At 38.4% G+C, this 16,607-nt stretch overlaps 2 protein-coding genes across 3 annotated transcripts; one reads left to right on the top strand and one right to left on the bottom strand.

Moving 5' to 3' along the window:
• Positions 1-5,587: 5,587 nt before the first annotated feature.
• Pomp (proteasome maturation protein) lies at positions 5,588-7,067 on the top strand. Its single transcript, XM_017149908.3, has 3 exons — positions 5,588-5,743; positions 5,808-6,073; positions 6,828-7,067. Exons 1-3 carry the CDS (start codon positions 5,741-5,743, stop codon positions 6,961-6,963), a joined length of 405 nt encoding a protein of 134 aa, XP_017005397.1. The 5' UTR covers positions 5,588-5,740; the 3' UTR covers positions 6,964-7,067.
• An 8-nt stretch (positions 7,068-7,075) lies between these two features.
• Positions 7,076-16,482, bottom strand: vari (MAGUK p55 subfamily member vari). Of its 2 annotated transcripts, XM_017149906.2 has the most exons (10): positions 16,123-16,482; positions 14,870-14,967; positions 10,646-10,798; positions 9,714-10,211; positions 9,166-9,264; positions 8,935-9,096; positions 8,664-8,874; positions 8,163-8,494; positions 8,027-8,101; positions 7,076-7,865 (listed from the first exon to the last, which is right to left on the bottom strand). In XM_017149906.2, the coding sequence occupies exons 1-10, from the start codon at positions 16,226-16,228 to the stop codon at positions 7,689-7,691; spliced, it is 1,911 nt and encodes a 636-aa protein (XP_017005395.2). In that variant the 5' UTR covers positions 16,229-16,482; the 3' UTR covers positions 7,076-7,688. The 2 variants fall into 2 exon arrangements, with proteins under 2 accessions (XP_017005395.2, XP_017005396.1); XM_017149907.3 differs by lacking the exons at positions 14,870-14,967; positions 16,123-16,482 and adding an exon at positions 12,646-12,731.
• Positions 16,483-16,607: the final 125 nt, after the last annotated feature.

Genomic DNA, 16,607 nt, shown 5'->3' with positions numbered 1-16,607 from the left:
TGTATTTTGTTTTTGCTTTGGGTTTGTGTCTTTGCTAATTGTGTGTATTTTGTTGTTGTGAAATGATAATTTACTTAGTAGAATTGACAATTTTACTGGTTGGGGCCTGTTTGACAATTATTACAGTTGATTTTACAAAGTTTTTTTTTTGTGTGTAGTCTAGTATTCTAGTATCGCCGTTGTACCTGGCTGGGGCTCTTGAGGGGTTGATTTATAGGGCCTGCGATTAGCAGAATCGGAAATGTCAAAGCCGATGCGAAGAGAAATATACAACCTGTCCAGATTTTGATACAACGGGTTTCCAACCGAAGAGAACCGTGACCGAATCGGAAAACGTTTTAAGATTAAAGCAGCAGCGTCAGGGTTTTATTTTATTTCGCACCGAAAATATTTTGACTTTTATGTAAGCGAAGATGCAAAATAACCCGGGGAGACCAGTAAGCAGAAATGAAACGAAAAAAACCCCGAAACAGATACCCCCGATAAAGGAAGTGGACGACGTTTTCACACCTACACGCTAAAAAAGATACACCAAATTGGGAGCGGACGACTGCAGTGTATGTTTGCATTCGTCTCTGTTTCAGTTACGCCAAATGCACATGTCGAGAGATCGCCAGAGATATGTATTATGTATATATGCACATATATTCCCCGATTTTGTGGAACTCTGCAGCCCAGCTCAACCCGTTCCATTCTGGTCGCTGGCCTTTGGTCAGCCTGGCGTATCGAAATGGTTTTTTGACTTTTGCCGACGCCTTTTGTTTTCGTTTGCCCTCTATTTTTCTTGGCTACTGCATTACACATGCCACCGCCAAAATTACGTCGAATTCACAGCTTATGTTTTGCCATGTCCGCCATTTCTTCCTCAAACACATCCTGACATTCTCAAAAATGGATAAAATGCATCACCGAATTGGGCATCTCTCACTCAGCCGGCTGATTTATGGTTCAATGTATCTGGTTTCATGTGAAGCCAGTTGCCCAATGGCGGAGACAGGGGAGTCCTAGCGAATGGGGGCCATAAAAAGTACGGAGCGATCTTACTCAGATCACTCACGAACGGGAAATAACTTTTATGGTGCCTGTGCAGAGAACGAAAACTTGGGAAAATACTTTAAGGAAGAAAATGTAACAATTAAAAAGTTAACTTTCAACTTAATTAAATTAATAAAATTCGGCCAGCCGATGCTTATATACCCTTATATACCCTTTTCCGATCGTTCCAATGGCAGCTATATGATTCGATATTGATAAAATTAAAATGGAAATTCGAAAACATTTAAAGAAGTCTTTTCCCAGAGTAGAAGAGAATACAATAAAAACCAACGAAGCAATAATTTATTTCCTATTATATTCCCATTAATTTTCCGATCGTTCCTATGGCAGCTATATGATATAGTCGTCCGATTTTGAAAAAAAAATTATTCGAAATTCAGAAGTAGATAAAAAATGGCATTTCCAAAAGTATAAGGTTATTGGTTCAAAAACAACCAAGATAAAATTTTTTTAAATTTTGTTTCCCGATTATTCCTATGGGAGCTATATGATATAGTTGTCCGATCCGGCTCGATCCGACTTATATACTACCTGCAATAGATATAAGACTTTTGGGAAAGTTTTAGCCCGATAGCTTTAAAGCTGAGAGACTAGATTGCGTAGAAACAGACGGACGGACAGACGGACATGGCTAGATCGACTCGTCTAGTCATGCTGATCAAGAATATATATGATTTATAGGGTCGGAAACGTCTCCTTCACTGCGTTGCAAACTTCTGACTGAAATCATAATAACCTCTGCAAGGGTATAATAATCATGTACTAACTAACTAAGGTTAATTTGTATTAAAATGAGTAAAGCTTTTTCATACAAGATCCTCCCCTTTTTTTAATAACATTGTTAATACAAACTGCGATAATTTTTTTTGAATTCTGATCAAAAGTTCTAGGCAATCCTTAGTTTCTAACATTTTTCGACTATAATTTCTTTCAGTGTCTGACAATATGGCTGCTAATAGGGTCCAGATCGGAGCCCCTGCCCCAGCTCCAACCCTCTTCCTCGTATCTTAATTGGCACCCATGGGAGGAGGACCGTCAAAGCGGCAGCGACCCCTATGGCTTTAAAAAAAAGAAAGATACCGAATAGCCCCGAACTCTGGTCCGGCATAATGCCCAATCATCTCGACGGCTGCTCACAGCTGCTCCCTGTTCTCTGATCCCAGAATCGAGATCCACGATCCCAATCCATTGTCCTCGTCTTCCGCTGAGTCTTGCAGCCATAAAAGTTTATGGCAGCCAAGAAAAGTAACGAAACATTCAAACTTTTTCTGCCGTTAACGAAGCCTCCTTCCTTCTCTTTCGATCCCTGATCAATTCCCAGTGGAGTGGACGTTGTATGTCTCTATTAGCGACGACAATGGCGAACGATGGGCAGCATCCACCGGAGACGGCCTGCAAAAGATTATAAATTTTACACCATATACGTCATACAAAAATGGGTGTACTTATAAACAGAGGGAAATAATATCTACTTATTCATTCCTAAAATTAAATTCTTTAAGTATTATGTATGTGACCTTATGTGATCTTATAAGATGAAAAAAAATAATAAAAAAGACATATATATTAAAATGTTACAAAAAAATGTCGTTCTTCAGATCGATGTTTTCGGTTATTATATCAATATAACTCAAGATATCTCTCGCAGTGCACATATATAAAAATATCGAGGTAGACATTATCAGTCCAATCAAGCTGTTCCCAAAAGAAGTTCCCCGAACTGATGAATCCCTCTCTAGTTGCGCCCATGCCTTTCCTCTTTTTTGTGTACACATCTTTGACTTTTATGCATTTATTGCTGTGAAAAAATGTTAATTCTTGACGTTATACTTTTATTTGACTTTTACATTTCGATCTTCTGAGATCTTCATTGGACCATACATAGTTGACTCTTTGGTCATCCATATATTCGACTGGGTAAATTGGTTGATTCGCTTCAGACTCATCTACTATGTATTAATTGGTCAAAGGCTGTAAAACGGAGAGCACAATAAATCAATTGTCAAGAGAGACTTTTGGGGAAAGAAAAGGGAGTGGCTTTAAAGAGAAAAAACATATGCTGAAGAATTAAAGATTTTCTATAAATTTAATTTTCACTGCAGTTTTTTTAAGTTAATATAGTATAATTGATCATTTTAACTTACATTATGAAGTAATAAAGCAAGTTTTAAATTTAATCTACCACTATATTTATAAACCAAACGCCAAAAATATGACCATTCTTATAGCAAATTTATGGATTGTCTTTAAAAATTTCGATTATTTTCTCTTATCGCTTTGTCAGTTTCTAAATATAGTATTCATTCATTAAAAATAATGTTGATCTCTTTTTGTTATTATAATTTATTATTTTAAAATGTGTATAACATATATTGTTTCTAATGCCAATATTATTTTTATTTGTTTTTATAAATAACGTTAAATTAACAAAACTAAATCTTATGTCTTTAACCATACCAAAGTTATTATTAAAATTAGAATTATAAAAAAAACTATTCATTTAACTAATATGACATAATAATATTAATATGACATAATTAACCAACTCAAAATCATAAACAAAAAGCCATTTAGTTTCCGCTCAAGTCCAAACTGAGATCTATATTTCTCCGCTTTAAGGCTAAGCCAAAGATCCATCCGGTTATGGTTTTTACTTGGCTGCCTTTCGGTTTCAAGTTCAGATTGGATAGGATCGGATCGACCGGAGACAGTTTGTGCCTATTGTGTGCGGGAGTTTGATTAACACAATATCCACTGACCAAAAACTTTATTAGTGACCATGCACTAATTAAGCTCTGTCGAGTGATTTCGGGTTCGCATTCGTTCGCGTTTGTCACTCGATGCAAATGAATCGCGTCTCTGTGGAGCAGAAGATCATAAAAGCCGCTAAAAGGTGTGGGCGAGAAAAGGAAAACAAAACCCAGAGCCAGCGAGCAATTCTTTTGTTGATCGAATTGATTAGAGCTGCGGACGAGCTCGATATATATTTTGAATATTCGTTGCTGCCCCGGCGAGGGTGTAATTAATCACAACACTCAAGTTCGTCACTTGACCAAAGTGCTAAACGCGCTAATAAAACAAATTTACATAGACCAAATTTTACTTATCAATACGGTATTGACGTTGGACCATCAGTCATTAAGAAATGGTTCATTTTTCAAAACACAAAATAATGTAAAAAGGATTTCTTCTGAAGACAAAATGAATAACTCAAAAACTAGAAAAATACGAAGCTTTATTTGTAAACAATTTACATATTTGTATTACTCTCTTTATTTCTGGTTTGCTTTGTTACATCCGTTACTCGTAGAGTAAAAGGTTATATTGTATTCGTGCAAAAGTATGTAACAGCTAGAAGGAAGCTTTTCCGACCCTATAAAGTATATACACCACCAAAATAATACTTATTATTTTGACCAGTAGTGTATATTCTCGATCAGGGTCACTATCCGAGTCGATATAGCCATGTCCGTCTGTCCGTCTGTCTGTCTGTATGAACGCTGAGATCTTGGAAACTACAAAAGCTAGAAGGTTGAGATTTCCCACACATATTCTTGGGCTTCCTAAGCAACGCAAGTTTATTTCAGCCGAGTGCCACGCCCCCTCCAACGCCCACAATCGCCCACTAACGATTTTAAAATGTGTCTGGCGCCCACACCTTTAAAAATTTCCGAGAAGTATAAATGCAATTTTTTTGTGTATATTTATACCTATCGAAATGTAGAAGACATTTTTCAAATCGGACCATTCGTTAAAAAGTTATGCCCCTTCAAAGTTTTATATCTCCATATCCCCCTTTAGCTGAGTAACTCTGATAGTTAGGGCATTTGAATATAGCGTTCTCTCTTGTTTTTTGTCGAAAGGTACCAGTCCGAGACAAGTTGCTTTCTTACTAGTTTTGTATTATTATTTTTTCGACTAGCACAAATTTTCTAGATCCTGTGTAGTCTACATGCATCCAGACAAAATCCGGTTGCTTTATACTTGTTGTACAACCAGTTGCTTTTCAGACTAGTTCGCATTTTTCCTGCAGGGTGTTTATTCAAAGTCAAAGAATAATAGTTATATTTTAACCAAAAAATCTTAATTACAAAATCTGATCTGTTATGTTCTTATGGTGGCAATTTGTACTTACCTTTATACGTGAATTCTTTAATACAACTACACGACGTATTCTTGAGAGCAAAATTAACCAATGGTTGACCACTTTATGAAAGTAACTACATATATTTTTAATTTTTTTGTATTAGTAATAAATTTTTACATAGGTAATTTCTTTGGTTCCACGACTAATAACTCCAGTAGGTTACCAGAAAACTAAGCAAATGTCCTGTACCTTTCTTATCAAAATTTAAATTTAAATTTAGCGCCTTCACTCTTCAAGTATACGGTTCAAGTCCGGGATAAGTAAGATGTCAAGTAAAAAAGACCAGTATGTGCTCAAATGTCTAGCCATTCCCGCTACCATTGTTCGTGTCCGAGCTAAATGTGTATCAAAGTTTCTAATCGCGTAATCGATGAAGAAAATTAATCGATTTTGACCGGAAACATCGATAGAATCATATAAGCATCGATTGTTCTTCCACCTCTATTTCACACGGAATTTGTTTGTCATTCAACAAGATTTTTGTAAATCACTCGATTTGCCTTCGAAAAGCCTGAAATCCCCCAAAGTAGTGACAAGATGGTGAGTACCTGGGATGGTCCAGTTAACGACGTTGCTAATAAAGTGATAATTCCCTGCAATGCAGTACCAGCCATCCCTGAAAGTTCAGCCCGCGGAGGTGTCCGTGCTGAATGCCACCGGCCGTGTGGGAATGCCCACGGAGGCCAACTGCCTGAACCAATTGGCCCACGTCCACCGGCTGCGCGACTCGGAGCTGAACTACAACGAGCACCAGTACAACCTCAACATGCAGATGCTGCGCAACCGCGAGGGACTCGGCGTGCCCCTCAAAATGGGAATGGAGCGCTTCGCCGCCCGCCAGGTGGGCCGCCTGCCCTTCCTTCCGTCCAGGTGAGCGATTGGTTATCTCAGGGAATGCCTCTAAGCTCGGAGGAAACCTTTACTATCCCATGGAACCATATATTTATACATGTAACACCCATCCTAAACTAAGGAATCCCTTTCAAATTAATCTCTGGTGATAACTCACAAGAAACAATACCGCTCCTAAGATCTGTGATACCATTATAATACCCTTACAGAGGGTACATAGTTTTAATCAGAAGCTTGCATTGCAGTGAAGGAGACGTTTCCAGCACTATAAAGTTAATATATTATTGATCAGGATCACTGGGGAAGTCGATAAAACCATGTCCGTCTGTTCCAATACCGTTTGCAAGCTCAGTTTAAAAGCTAGCGATCTGAAACAGTGTACGCAGATCAAGTTTAAAAAGCGCCCCGACCGGACGTCTATATCCTATAGTTCCCAAAGGAACAATCGGATATAACTTGACAAAAATGTAATATATTTCCCGTAGTATAAAAGCTATTAAGATAAATATATTCAAGTCTTCTTTATTTTATGCCTACCTTGATCAGAGTAAATGCTCGTGCCGATCGGACGTCTATATTCTATAGCTCCCATAGAAACCATAGGTTGAAGTAGGCCAAAAATTTATGTTTTTCAAGATATTTCGCGCAGTATAAACTAAACTAAACTAACCTTTAATACATTCCTTACTTATGACTTTGGTTTTAAGCTTTGTTTAATTATTACGTAATCCATATGGTATTACCATACTTATTTCTCAATTATATCTTCCAGCAACTTCATGGACGATGTCCTGACTGGCCGCGTTGACTCCATTGGCTTCGAGGACTTTATGAACATCCCTGAGTACAGCGAGCAGATGCGTCAGCCCCACGCTGTGGTGGAGAAATCTCTTGGAATTCACCTATAAATCTTCTTTAATATAGTTGCTTAAATGCCTGGCATTCAACATATACATTCTAACACTTTAAATTCAGCAAATAAAACTTATTTTGGTGCCCCGGATAAAAACAACGTGTTCCACCATTTCTTTGAGCCAAATTTATTCGTATTTTATTTGTTTTACTTCACATCGATATTCAACTAGTTCGTTAAACTTATACATTTTATTCAAACAAGTCTAAAAACTACTAGAAATATTGGCAGAAAGGATTGTACTGAGGAGATTCGTTAAAATAATAAACTGAAGAGATATGCGTCGACATAAATGTATATGTTCGTATAAATAAAACAATAAGAGATTGTAAAATGGACGAATTCGTTTCGTAAAATTAGACTTAGGCTTAAGGAAAACTGAATTGTAAACGGAGGGCGCATTTCAAATTATACAAAACATTGCATATATACATAATTGATATTTAAAGAGGAAAATAACAGTAATTGATGTGGGAATTAACAGATTTCATATTCAAGACACAGCACCTTCTTGACAAAAAGACTTTAATCAACAGGAAGCAGTATTGATAATTTTAGTTTTATATGCTTTTCGTAAGATTTAAATTGTGCTGCGATTTAAGCTTCAATTACTGGAATAATCCCTTTTGCTGTGATGATAGGCAATAGATTTTAGCTGTATATATTTTCTCTATATGCAAGAATGCGAAGTTGCAATAGCTTATGTGTAAAGTTTCGTTTTTAGTAGATCCAATTGACAGGCACCCACTGCTCCTCGTGGCTCATCTGGTCCAGAGTTTCCACCACCTGACGGAACGTCTCATCGAAGTCCTCGTTCACGATGACCATGTCGAAGTACTTTTCGTATTTCCGCTGGACAAAGCTGCTCTCCTCGACGGTGGCGACCAGATCGTCGTCCTGTTCAAAATAGCCATACAAATCGAATGTGTTAAGCAATGTCTGGGTATTCAGGCAGAGATCTAAGAGGGCTACTAGGGTGGCCTAAGTGCGCCAAGCGGATGAGTGATTTGATCACATTTTATAGGTATTTGTTTGAAGGATAGGTCTGGAAACTTTACCTCATACAACGATGCTAGGGACTCGAGCGTTCGGGCGCGTCTGGAGCTGAATCTTATGGAACTCTGGCGATCAAACTGTGGAATACGTGCTCGGATTAAAGGAGTGCCTAATCTAAGGGTTCAACGTCAAACATACAGATAGATTCCTATTGGAGCCCGTGGCCCGGCGATCTGCATAGATGGTCTTGAGCTGTTCCATGCCCGGTGCTGCCACAAAGATAACGAATGGCATCAGTTCCTGGCTATTGTGCAGGATCTTCAGCGCATTCGGTGCACAGTCCAGGATGCACATGCGCCCACTATTGATCACATCCTTGATGGACTGCAAGTGGGTGCCGTACAGGTTGCCATTGTGCTCGCCATACTCCAGAAACTCGTTGTTCCTCACGGCCTCGTCCATTTCCTCGCGGTCCATGAACCAATAGCTCGTTCCGTTCTCCTCCAAGGCGCGCTTGGGACGACTGGTATCTAAAATAAATAATTTAAATATTATAGTTGTAGTTTGAATTGAGTTTGTAAAAATAATTAACAAAGTGTACTGAATAATAAATTTTATGATTTTATGGTGAGAAAATTACTAATGAAAATTCTTGTTTCAAGGTCAGAAATCCCTTAAAATATTTTCAATAGTACTTACGTGGAATAACAGCTCCGAACTTGTCCACATCGCTGTTGATCAGGCGATTCTTAAGCGTACGCCTTCCCACTCCAGAAACGCCAATGAGGACCAGGGTTTTCCTGCGGAAGGGCGGCATCCGGGTGACCTCCTCATAAAGTAGCAATTCCGCCTTGTCGAACTCACAATTGGCCACCGATCGGTACATGGTCTTGCGCTTTCGCTTCGAGATCTATTTGGTAATATTATTATATTTATATATTATATTTTAGGGTTATATAGAAGAACTAACCCTTGTCCCGCAAATGCCAATTTTGTGAACATAATCCGCTTCGGGGGCCACAAAAGCTTTGCGTCGCTCCTCCAACTCTTGGGATGGTATAAGACCAATTTTTTCCGATTCGGCAGTAATATTCTTGGCCTGCCACCAGTTGGGATCTTTGACATTGATGATCTTTAATAAGAAAAAAATATAAAAAAAAGTTACAACTATTTTAAAAGGTTTCTTTATGGCACAGCTCACCTGCAAGATATCACCCGATTTGAAGGGCAGTCCAATGTCCCTGCATGGCAGCAATGAATCCTCCGAGGGATTGTATGTGAACAGCGCACGCATATAGCACTAATAATAAAACCAAACGTTAAAATGTAAAAATATTTTTAAATTATAAGGGACTTATGTATGCTAAACCAAGATTTACTTACTTAGTTGCAAGCGGTTGGAGAATTTTGAAGGGAATGCGTTCTTAGACTGACTAGTATTTACTTATTAAAAAAAAGTCTTCAGGTGTTTAAACAGATGTAGATATTGTTTTTGTATTGTTCTTGTAAAATTTTTTACTAATAATACTTATAACAAAATTTTAATACTTAATGCAATACAAATCAAAAAAATCAAATGCAATACAATAAAAAACATGTAATTTAGTAAGAGGCGATTAAAAAAATAAGTTCTGATAATTCTAATTCCATTCTTTGAACTTTGCCTGAATTATAAAACAAACTAATCAAAATTCATGCAAGCAAGCAGCAATCCTTGGGAAGAAATCTTCAAGCAGACATCGAACTTACCGTCAGTTTCTTGCCCGTCTCGAGACCCGCGATGCCATTCTGTTTTACCTGACCCCCACTCACAGTGTAGCGACCGCTCTTGATCTCCTCGTCCACATTGGGTCCGATCTTCAGGGTGAGATTCTCCTTGGCCCGCGACACCTCCACCTGCAGCTCATCGGGGGTGCGAACCGGGGTGCCGTTCACCTCCAGGATGACATCGCCCACATGCAGCATGCTCTGTTTATCGATCACCCCGCCTGCCAGAATCCTGGCCACTACTAATTGCTTGAACTCATCCAGTTCGACGGTCAGGCCGAGGGGCTTGCTGGGATCTCGGCGCAGACCCACCATCTTGATGGTCTCCACGGGCATCTTGGTGCTGAGAATGTCCTCGGTGAACAGGTAGCCACCCGATTGGCGTTGACTGGCGATCTCTAGTAGAGTGGTGGATCCGCCGGCAGCTTTCAGTCGTTGCTCGTAGAGTGCTCCTATCTCATCATGGGCACGCAAAAGGGCCTAGAATAGACAATCAGGATGATTAAAGACTTTGGATTTACTATGGTTAAAATAACAATCTGGATGAGATTAATATGACTGTATTGCCTTTTTTAATTTTAAATTAATTGTTTTTAATTATTGCTCATAATTGCTCATAACTTTTTAATGGATTGTCCGGTTTTAAAATTTCTTCTACATTTCAATACGTATTAATAAACACAACCAAATGGCATTTACACTTTTACAAAATCTGTAAAGATGTGGGCGCCCGGCTTTCTTAAAAGTCCTTTAAAGCGACTGTGGTCGTTAGAGTGGGATATTCCTCGGGATATTTAAACATAATAAATTCAAAAGACAATCTAGAATAGCGGCGAATCGTTAAAGGATGATTTACAATCACTTTTAGTGAGAGTGGAGAAAGGCTTTTCCAGTGACTTTCCTAGGTTACTTACACGAAAATGCGGTTGGGCGAGAAGCTTGGCGAGCTCTCGCGACTCCAGACGCCTCGAGGGTGAGAACTTGCGGATAATGTCGTCGCAGATCGGCTTGTTGTTCAGATGAGCGGGCAGGAATAATGGCACTGGCTGCGGCTCGGTCGAATTCAGCTGGGAAAAGACGAAAAGTGAAGACTTTGTCATGTACGTCTAATTAAATTCAGTGCTTCGTCTGGGGCGTGCCTGCCCTAGGTCAAGTTATGATGCCTCCGGCTTAATTGAGTGAGTGCGTTAATTGGTTCCAGCTTTTTTTGGGAAGCCATCTCTCTCTGTTTCTCCTCCTCTGTACATCTTTGCCATTTAACCCCGGGTGAACTCTCCGCTGACAACAGAATATTTGGAGTCTTAGGTCAAAAATTAGGTCGCTTGCCATTTGAATTTGGGTCGCATGGAAAGTGAGTTTTCTGCTTTAATTGCACATAATTTCGTCTTCCGGCATTATTTGTTCCCTGTCTACAGGCTTTGTTATTCTCTCGCATCTTGTATTTATTATTCTGGCCCATCGGCGGTTTCCGCCCACGATGGGAAAGTCATCTGAGTCAACGGCAAACTCATGCAATATTTATGTATATTTAATGTGGGAGTGCTTTTCTCTTTTGCTCTCTGCAAACTGACGGGAAACACTATCTCCGGAGATTTGATAAGCGAAAGGCGAGAAAAAATGCATTCTCTATAAGAACTCTATTCTGGGAAAATGGTCTGTATGTTTGTCTCAATCAAATTGAATGGAATGTTAGGAATTTCAAGCTAAGCGTGGAAGATTACGACAGATATCACTTTTATTTATTTTACAATATATTATTATGGAATTATAAGTAATTAAAATTTTAAAGAAAATATCATCTTTAATTTTTTAATGTTTTAAGGTACCTATTGAACGATTTTATGTCTTAGAAATTTAAAGTAAACTTCCTTTATAGATCTTCATCTCTAGCGAGTTCTCCATTTCATGCATGACTAATCCTTTTGCTTATTTATTTAATTATCGAACCGTCGAGGATCGTATTTCTGCCGAGTTCTGTGGGTTTAACTTCAGCTCAGCCCTTTTCCGTGTGAAAAATTGTGAAGAAGCCCCACGCGACAGACAATCCCCACCCTTTTTTCACACACACCCACAATTGTTATTGATACTTTGGCTTAGGGCTTTCACCTCCACTCAGCAAAATGTTTTCGTCATGACAGCGTCAGTTTAAAAATTGCCTCAAAATATAACGTACCGCAACAGGTGCTTACTAATTAAGCAAGCTGATAATTAGACACACACAAAAAACACGTAAACAAGTACGGAATTTGTTTTATTTTTCGAAGGCCAACAGTGGCAGCGAAATTTTTAACCTAAAATAAGCTAAACGAGTTGATTAAGTTATAAGTTTTTAGGGCCATTACGTTTTCAATTACATTTACAGTTGGTAATATTTTTATTTGACTTTTATATCTATTTTTTCTTTATTTTTTGGAGCCACTCCCAAAGCGCTAGTGAGCGTTTAAAGCCAAGAGCGAGCGGCTATATCGGTGTGTATGTGAGAGAGCCTCTCATTTCAGAGTTTCAAAACGTTGGTAGTATGGAGTTTTGGGTTTTTTGGAAATGCCAAAACATGGCCAAGACTGTTAACTGTTGTTGGCCAGGTTACAAAACAGTTCTCGGCGACTACGTCATCAATTTAAGCTCGGAAAAGCTTCTCACAGCGGGGTTACCAAGGCACTAGCACAACACACTAATAACTGCTCTAGTTTTTCGTGTTCACAGTATTATTGATTGGTTTTTTATTAGCACCTTCAGATGGGTTTTCAAAACTCGACGTTTTTCGATTGAATTTGGAAAAACGTTTGTAGAGAGTCAGAGAGAGGAACCAACAAACTGTTGCCTTTTGGCTTAAAGCGAAGCCGCCCCGTTTAAGCCACGCTCACAAACACCACCGCGCAAGCACCAATACAGTCAAGCACCAGTGCTCACTCACTCGAATGGAATTGAAAAGACCGAAGCGCGCGTTTTTAAACCGGAATCTAGACCTCACCTCAGCACTGCTCGAAAGTAACTGACTCACAAGCTCTGGAAACAAACGGCGAGAGCTAGTGAGCGAGCTAGGGCTAGGTGTTGCCGTCTCTTTCGCTCGCTCGCTGGCTTGCCGTGTAAGAAAGCTCAGTGTGAGCCAAGTTACAACTGTACGCAGCCTGTTATCTACATGTTAGCTCGCACTTAACAGTGGCTTAAATGTCAAACTTGCGCTAACATTTCTGTTGAGACTATCAGTCAGAAAAAATCCTACTTCCGTAATAAAAAGAAACGTCTTCAATGATTTAATACCTTTTGAACGGTAATAAACTTAAATAATTGAGTTAATGCTGGCATTTTGGAAAAAAATCCTAAAGGAATATCTTAATGAAGATTGCCAAGAATCAAGTCATATTACGAGAGAATATAACTTCAAATTTTTAGAGGTTTAAATTTATATGACAAAGAACCAATATTAATGAATCACTTTAAATTGTAAGAAAACAAAACTTTGAAATTATAAAAATATGATTAAATTTTGTCCCTAATAGATTTGCATACCTTAACAGATCTCAGCGTTGCTACCAATTACTTTAGTGATCTTAACAGCATCTGAAATCTTTTTCAATCTTGGCTGCCAAGCTATTCGCTCTTTTTTACCTCCCATAAGTTTCTCGTACTCCCAGCCACAGCTGCATTAGTAGGCCAACAAGTTAAGCGCTTTTTGTGCATCGTTTTCGAGCTCAGGTAACATAAAAAGCGTCGTGTTTACGTTGGAAATATGTTTTCAAACCGGTTTCTTATTCACACTCAAATACACACAACTTCTTTGGGGCGTTGATGTCAAAGAGTTGACCATGCCACTTGTGCCGCATTTTATGTAATCTACATAAAATGGGGGAGTGTTCGAAGGAGCGGCGACGACAGGAGAGTTGGGGTAATCGAAAAAAGGAATTGGTAAGTGACATTTCATATTTTCTTATCTCGTGACTCGTAGGTTTAATTACTTTCACTGCCTTTCTCAACAGCCGCCAACCGCAGCATAAAAACCACAATCGAATGAACCTGCCCAGGAAAATACCTCAGAAAATGTTGGATTCTAATTATCCGCGTCACGCGATGTCGCTTTCCATTATTATTGCTGTGTTTTGGCTTGTTTTGTTTCTGCAATGTTTGTTTAAGGCTATAATAACTTTTGGTCTGGGCTTATTACCCAGGGAAATATCTTTTAATTTTATTTTAATTAATTAATTAATTTTTATTTTATATTTATTAAGTTCGAAAAACATAATTTTTTCCAAAATAAAATTTGTAGAACGGTAATTTCCAATACAATTTCAATAAGTTTTTAACTGCGCATTTAGGCTTTTAATTAGTTAAAAAACTTTATTCTACAAAAGAATAATCTGTTTGTTAAAATTTATGAGTAAATCGTATTTAAAAGTGGGGTACTTTGGAATTCATGTTCTTAAGTTCTTTACTACATTCGATTTAACTTTTACCAAATTCATAACTTCAACACATTGCTTTCATAGTTTGTTTGCGTGTTTTCCGCTTAAACAGCTTAAACTATTTACATTTTGATTAAGCCACAAACTTTTGGGCAGAAAACTCCGAAATGGCGTTGAAGACAAGAAAATGTGTCAGGTCAAGCCATTTCCACTTCAGTGGTTATATCACGATGATCTAATAAAATCTCTTACCATCTGCATAAAAGCAAACTCATCTGCCCAGGCAATAGAGGTCAAGTTTAGTGCGAAAAAACACAAAAGTGGAAAGGCAAGGCAAAAATGAGAGTGCTAATGGGCCATAATTATAGCCACAAAAGACAACAAAATAAAAAGCAATTGAAGGGGTATACTTGGCTTAACCAAGAAAATCATTTTCTTCAGAGAAGGATTTTGGTTTTTTCTTTGTTTGTGGGAGGCAAAGAAAATGATGTAATAAGGAAAGCAAACACACGCACATATTGGCAGCCCGGAAAATTCTATCTAGACCGAAAATCAGCATGCAATGCCATCGATAAAGTAAACACAAACACAAACTGTCGATGTGAATGGAAAATGTGTGGAAAAACGTATGCGCAATTTTCTTATTGAGCAGATGCTCGAAGGCAAATAAGTGGGTCAGAAATTGTACCGAGTTATTTTTTCTTGACTCTTTACGTTTATATGTTCTGGTCTACTTACCATCAGTTCCTTGTGGGGCGTATTGGGATTACTACGCAATAATCCCTTGAGGAAAATCTCATCGTGGTCGGATAGGTCCGTCGAGTTGCGGTAGGCGGCTAAAACGAAAGGAAAGTGTTTTAGATAAACCACAGTCGTAAAATGGCAATCGGCTAAAGATGAAATGACAGTCGTTTTGTCAGCTTAGTGCACGCTTTTTTTAATTCAACAAAAAAGGGCGCAACAAGGATTTTAAAAAGGGATTATTGTTTACTAAGAGTATTACTTGTAAATTTATTATTAATGCTGACTTATTGCCCAAATAAAATTCTAAAAATAAAAATTATTTAATTGGTTTTTGTTTGTTATACCCGTTACTCGTAGAGTAAAAGGGTATATTAGATTCGTGCAAAAGTATGTAACAGCTAGAAGGAAGCGTTTCCGACCCCATAAAGTATATATATTCTTGATCAGGATCACTAGCCGAGTCGATCTAGCCATGTCCGTCTGTCCGTCTGTCTGTCCGTCTGTCTGTCTGTCTGTCTGTCTGTATGAACGCTGAGATCTCGGAAACTATAAAAGCTAGAAGATTGACATTTTGCATGCAGATTATAGGAGTTCCTACGCAGCGCAAGTTTGTTTCAAAAGGGTGCCACGCCCCCTCTAACGCCCACAATCGCTTGTATACGATTTTAAAAATTTCAATATTTTGGAAAAGTAAAAATGCAGTTTTATTGTGTTTACCAATACCTATCGAAATGTAGAAGAAATTTTTTAAATCGGACCATTCGTTAAAAAGTTACGGCGGATCAAAGTTTTTCTCCATCTCCTTCGCACTCCCTTTAGCTGAGTAACGGGTATCTGATAGTCGGGGCACCCGACTATAGCGTTCTCTCTTGTTTTCTAGTTAAATAGAGAAATATCTTCCAAACAGGTTTATTTTAAGGCAGTTGAGTTTCTCTAATCTCTGCCAGTCTAAGAGCAAACTTTTTGTTTTATTTATATTTTTATATAGCACGCTAAGGGATAATTGCAACTATATGGAACTACTTCCGAAAACTGTATAATATTGTTCTTATTTTTCATTTTATTTTAGAGAGTGAGAGATTATTATTATTTTTTGTTTTCCTCTGCATTGATTTTTTTCACAACTTTTTATATATTAAGAGTAATTTTAAAATTTAGTCAGAATTTCTGTTACTTTTTTAAAAATTATATTTTTAAGAAGAATTTTCTTCAGTGACCCCTCTTTTGAGGACTCCCTTGGCACGTACCGTTATCGGACGTATCGTCCTCGCCATTCACTTTGTTGTTGCTAGCCAAGAGCTCCACTTTATCCTGCCGAGCCTGACGTCGCGACCGCGCGCTCCACCGAACCATTTTGGGAGAACTGGGAGGTGGCCAAAACAAATCCCCCACAATGAAGTAACACCAAAGGAAGTCTCGAGTTTCGGGCCAAAAAAAGGGTCCCTACGTTTCGGCCATATGCTTAGCCACTTGAACACAACTTGTCTTCGAGTAATAATCACTTGTTGTTATTGTTATAAACACAAAGCCACGCAAACAACAAAAACAACCACGCGCGAGAAGAATTTACTCTTCCGCCAGCGAAAAAACAACCGACTTGTTTTCGAGAGAGAGTCCAACTAGCGTCAAAAAACCGCTTTTGTTGCATGCTGCCAAAATGAAAGCTCATCCAATTGGAGAAGCTTTTGCAGGTGGGACTTTAAAAGGTTTTCAAATAACTTTGTTATCGGCG

The sequence above is a fragment of the Drosophila takahashii genome, chromosome 2L (assembly GCF_030179915.1).
Source record: "Drosophila takahashii strain IR98-3 E-12201 chromosome 2L, DtakHiC1v2, whole genome shotgun sequence".
In the NCBI taxonomy this organism is placed as follows: Eukaryota; Metazoa; Arthropoda; class Insecta; order Diptera; family Drosophilidae; genus Drosophila; species Drosophila takahashii.
The sequence above is the reverse complement of the archived record's forward strand: the minus strand, read 5'-3'. Positions and strand labels throughout refer to the sequence as shown.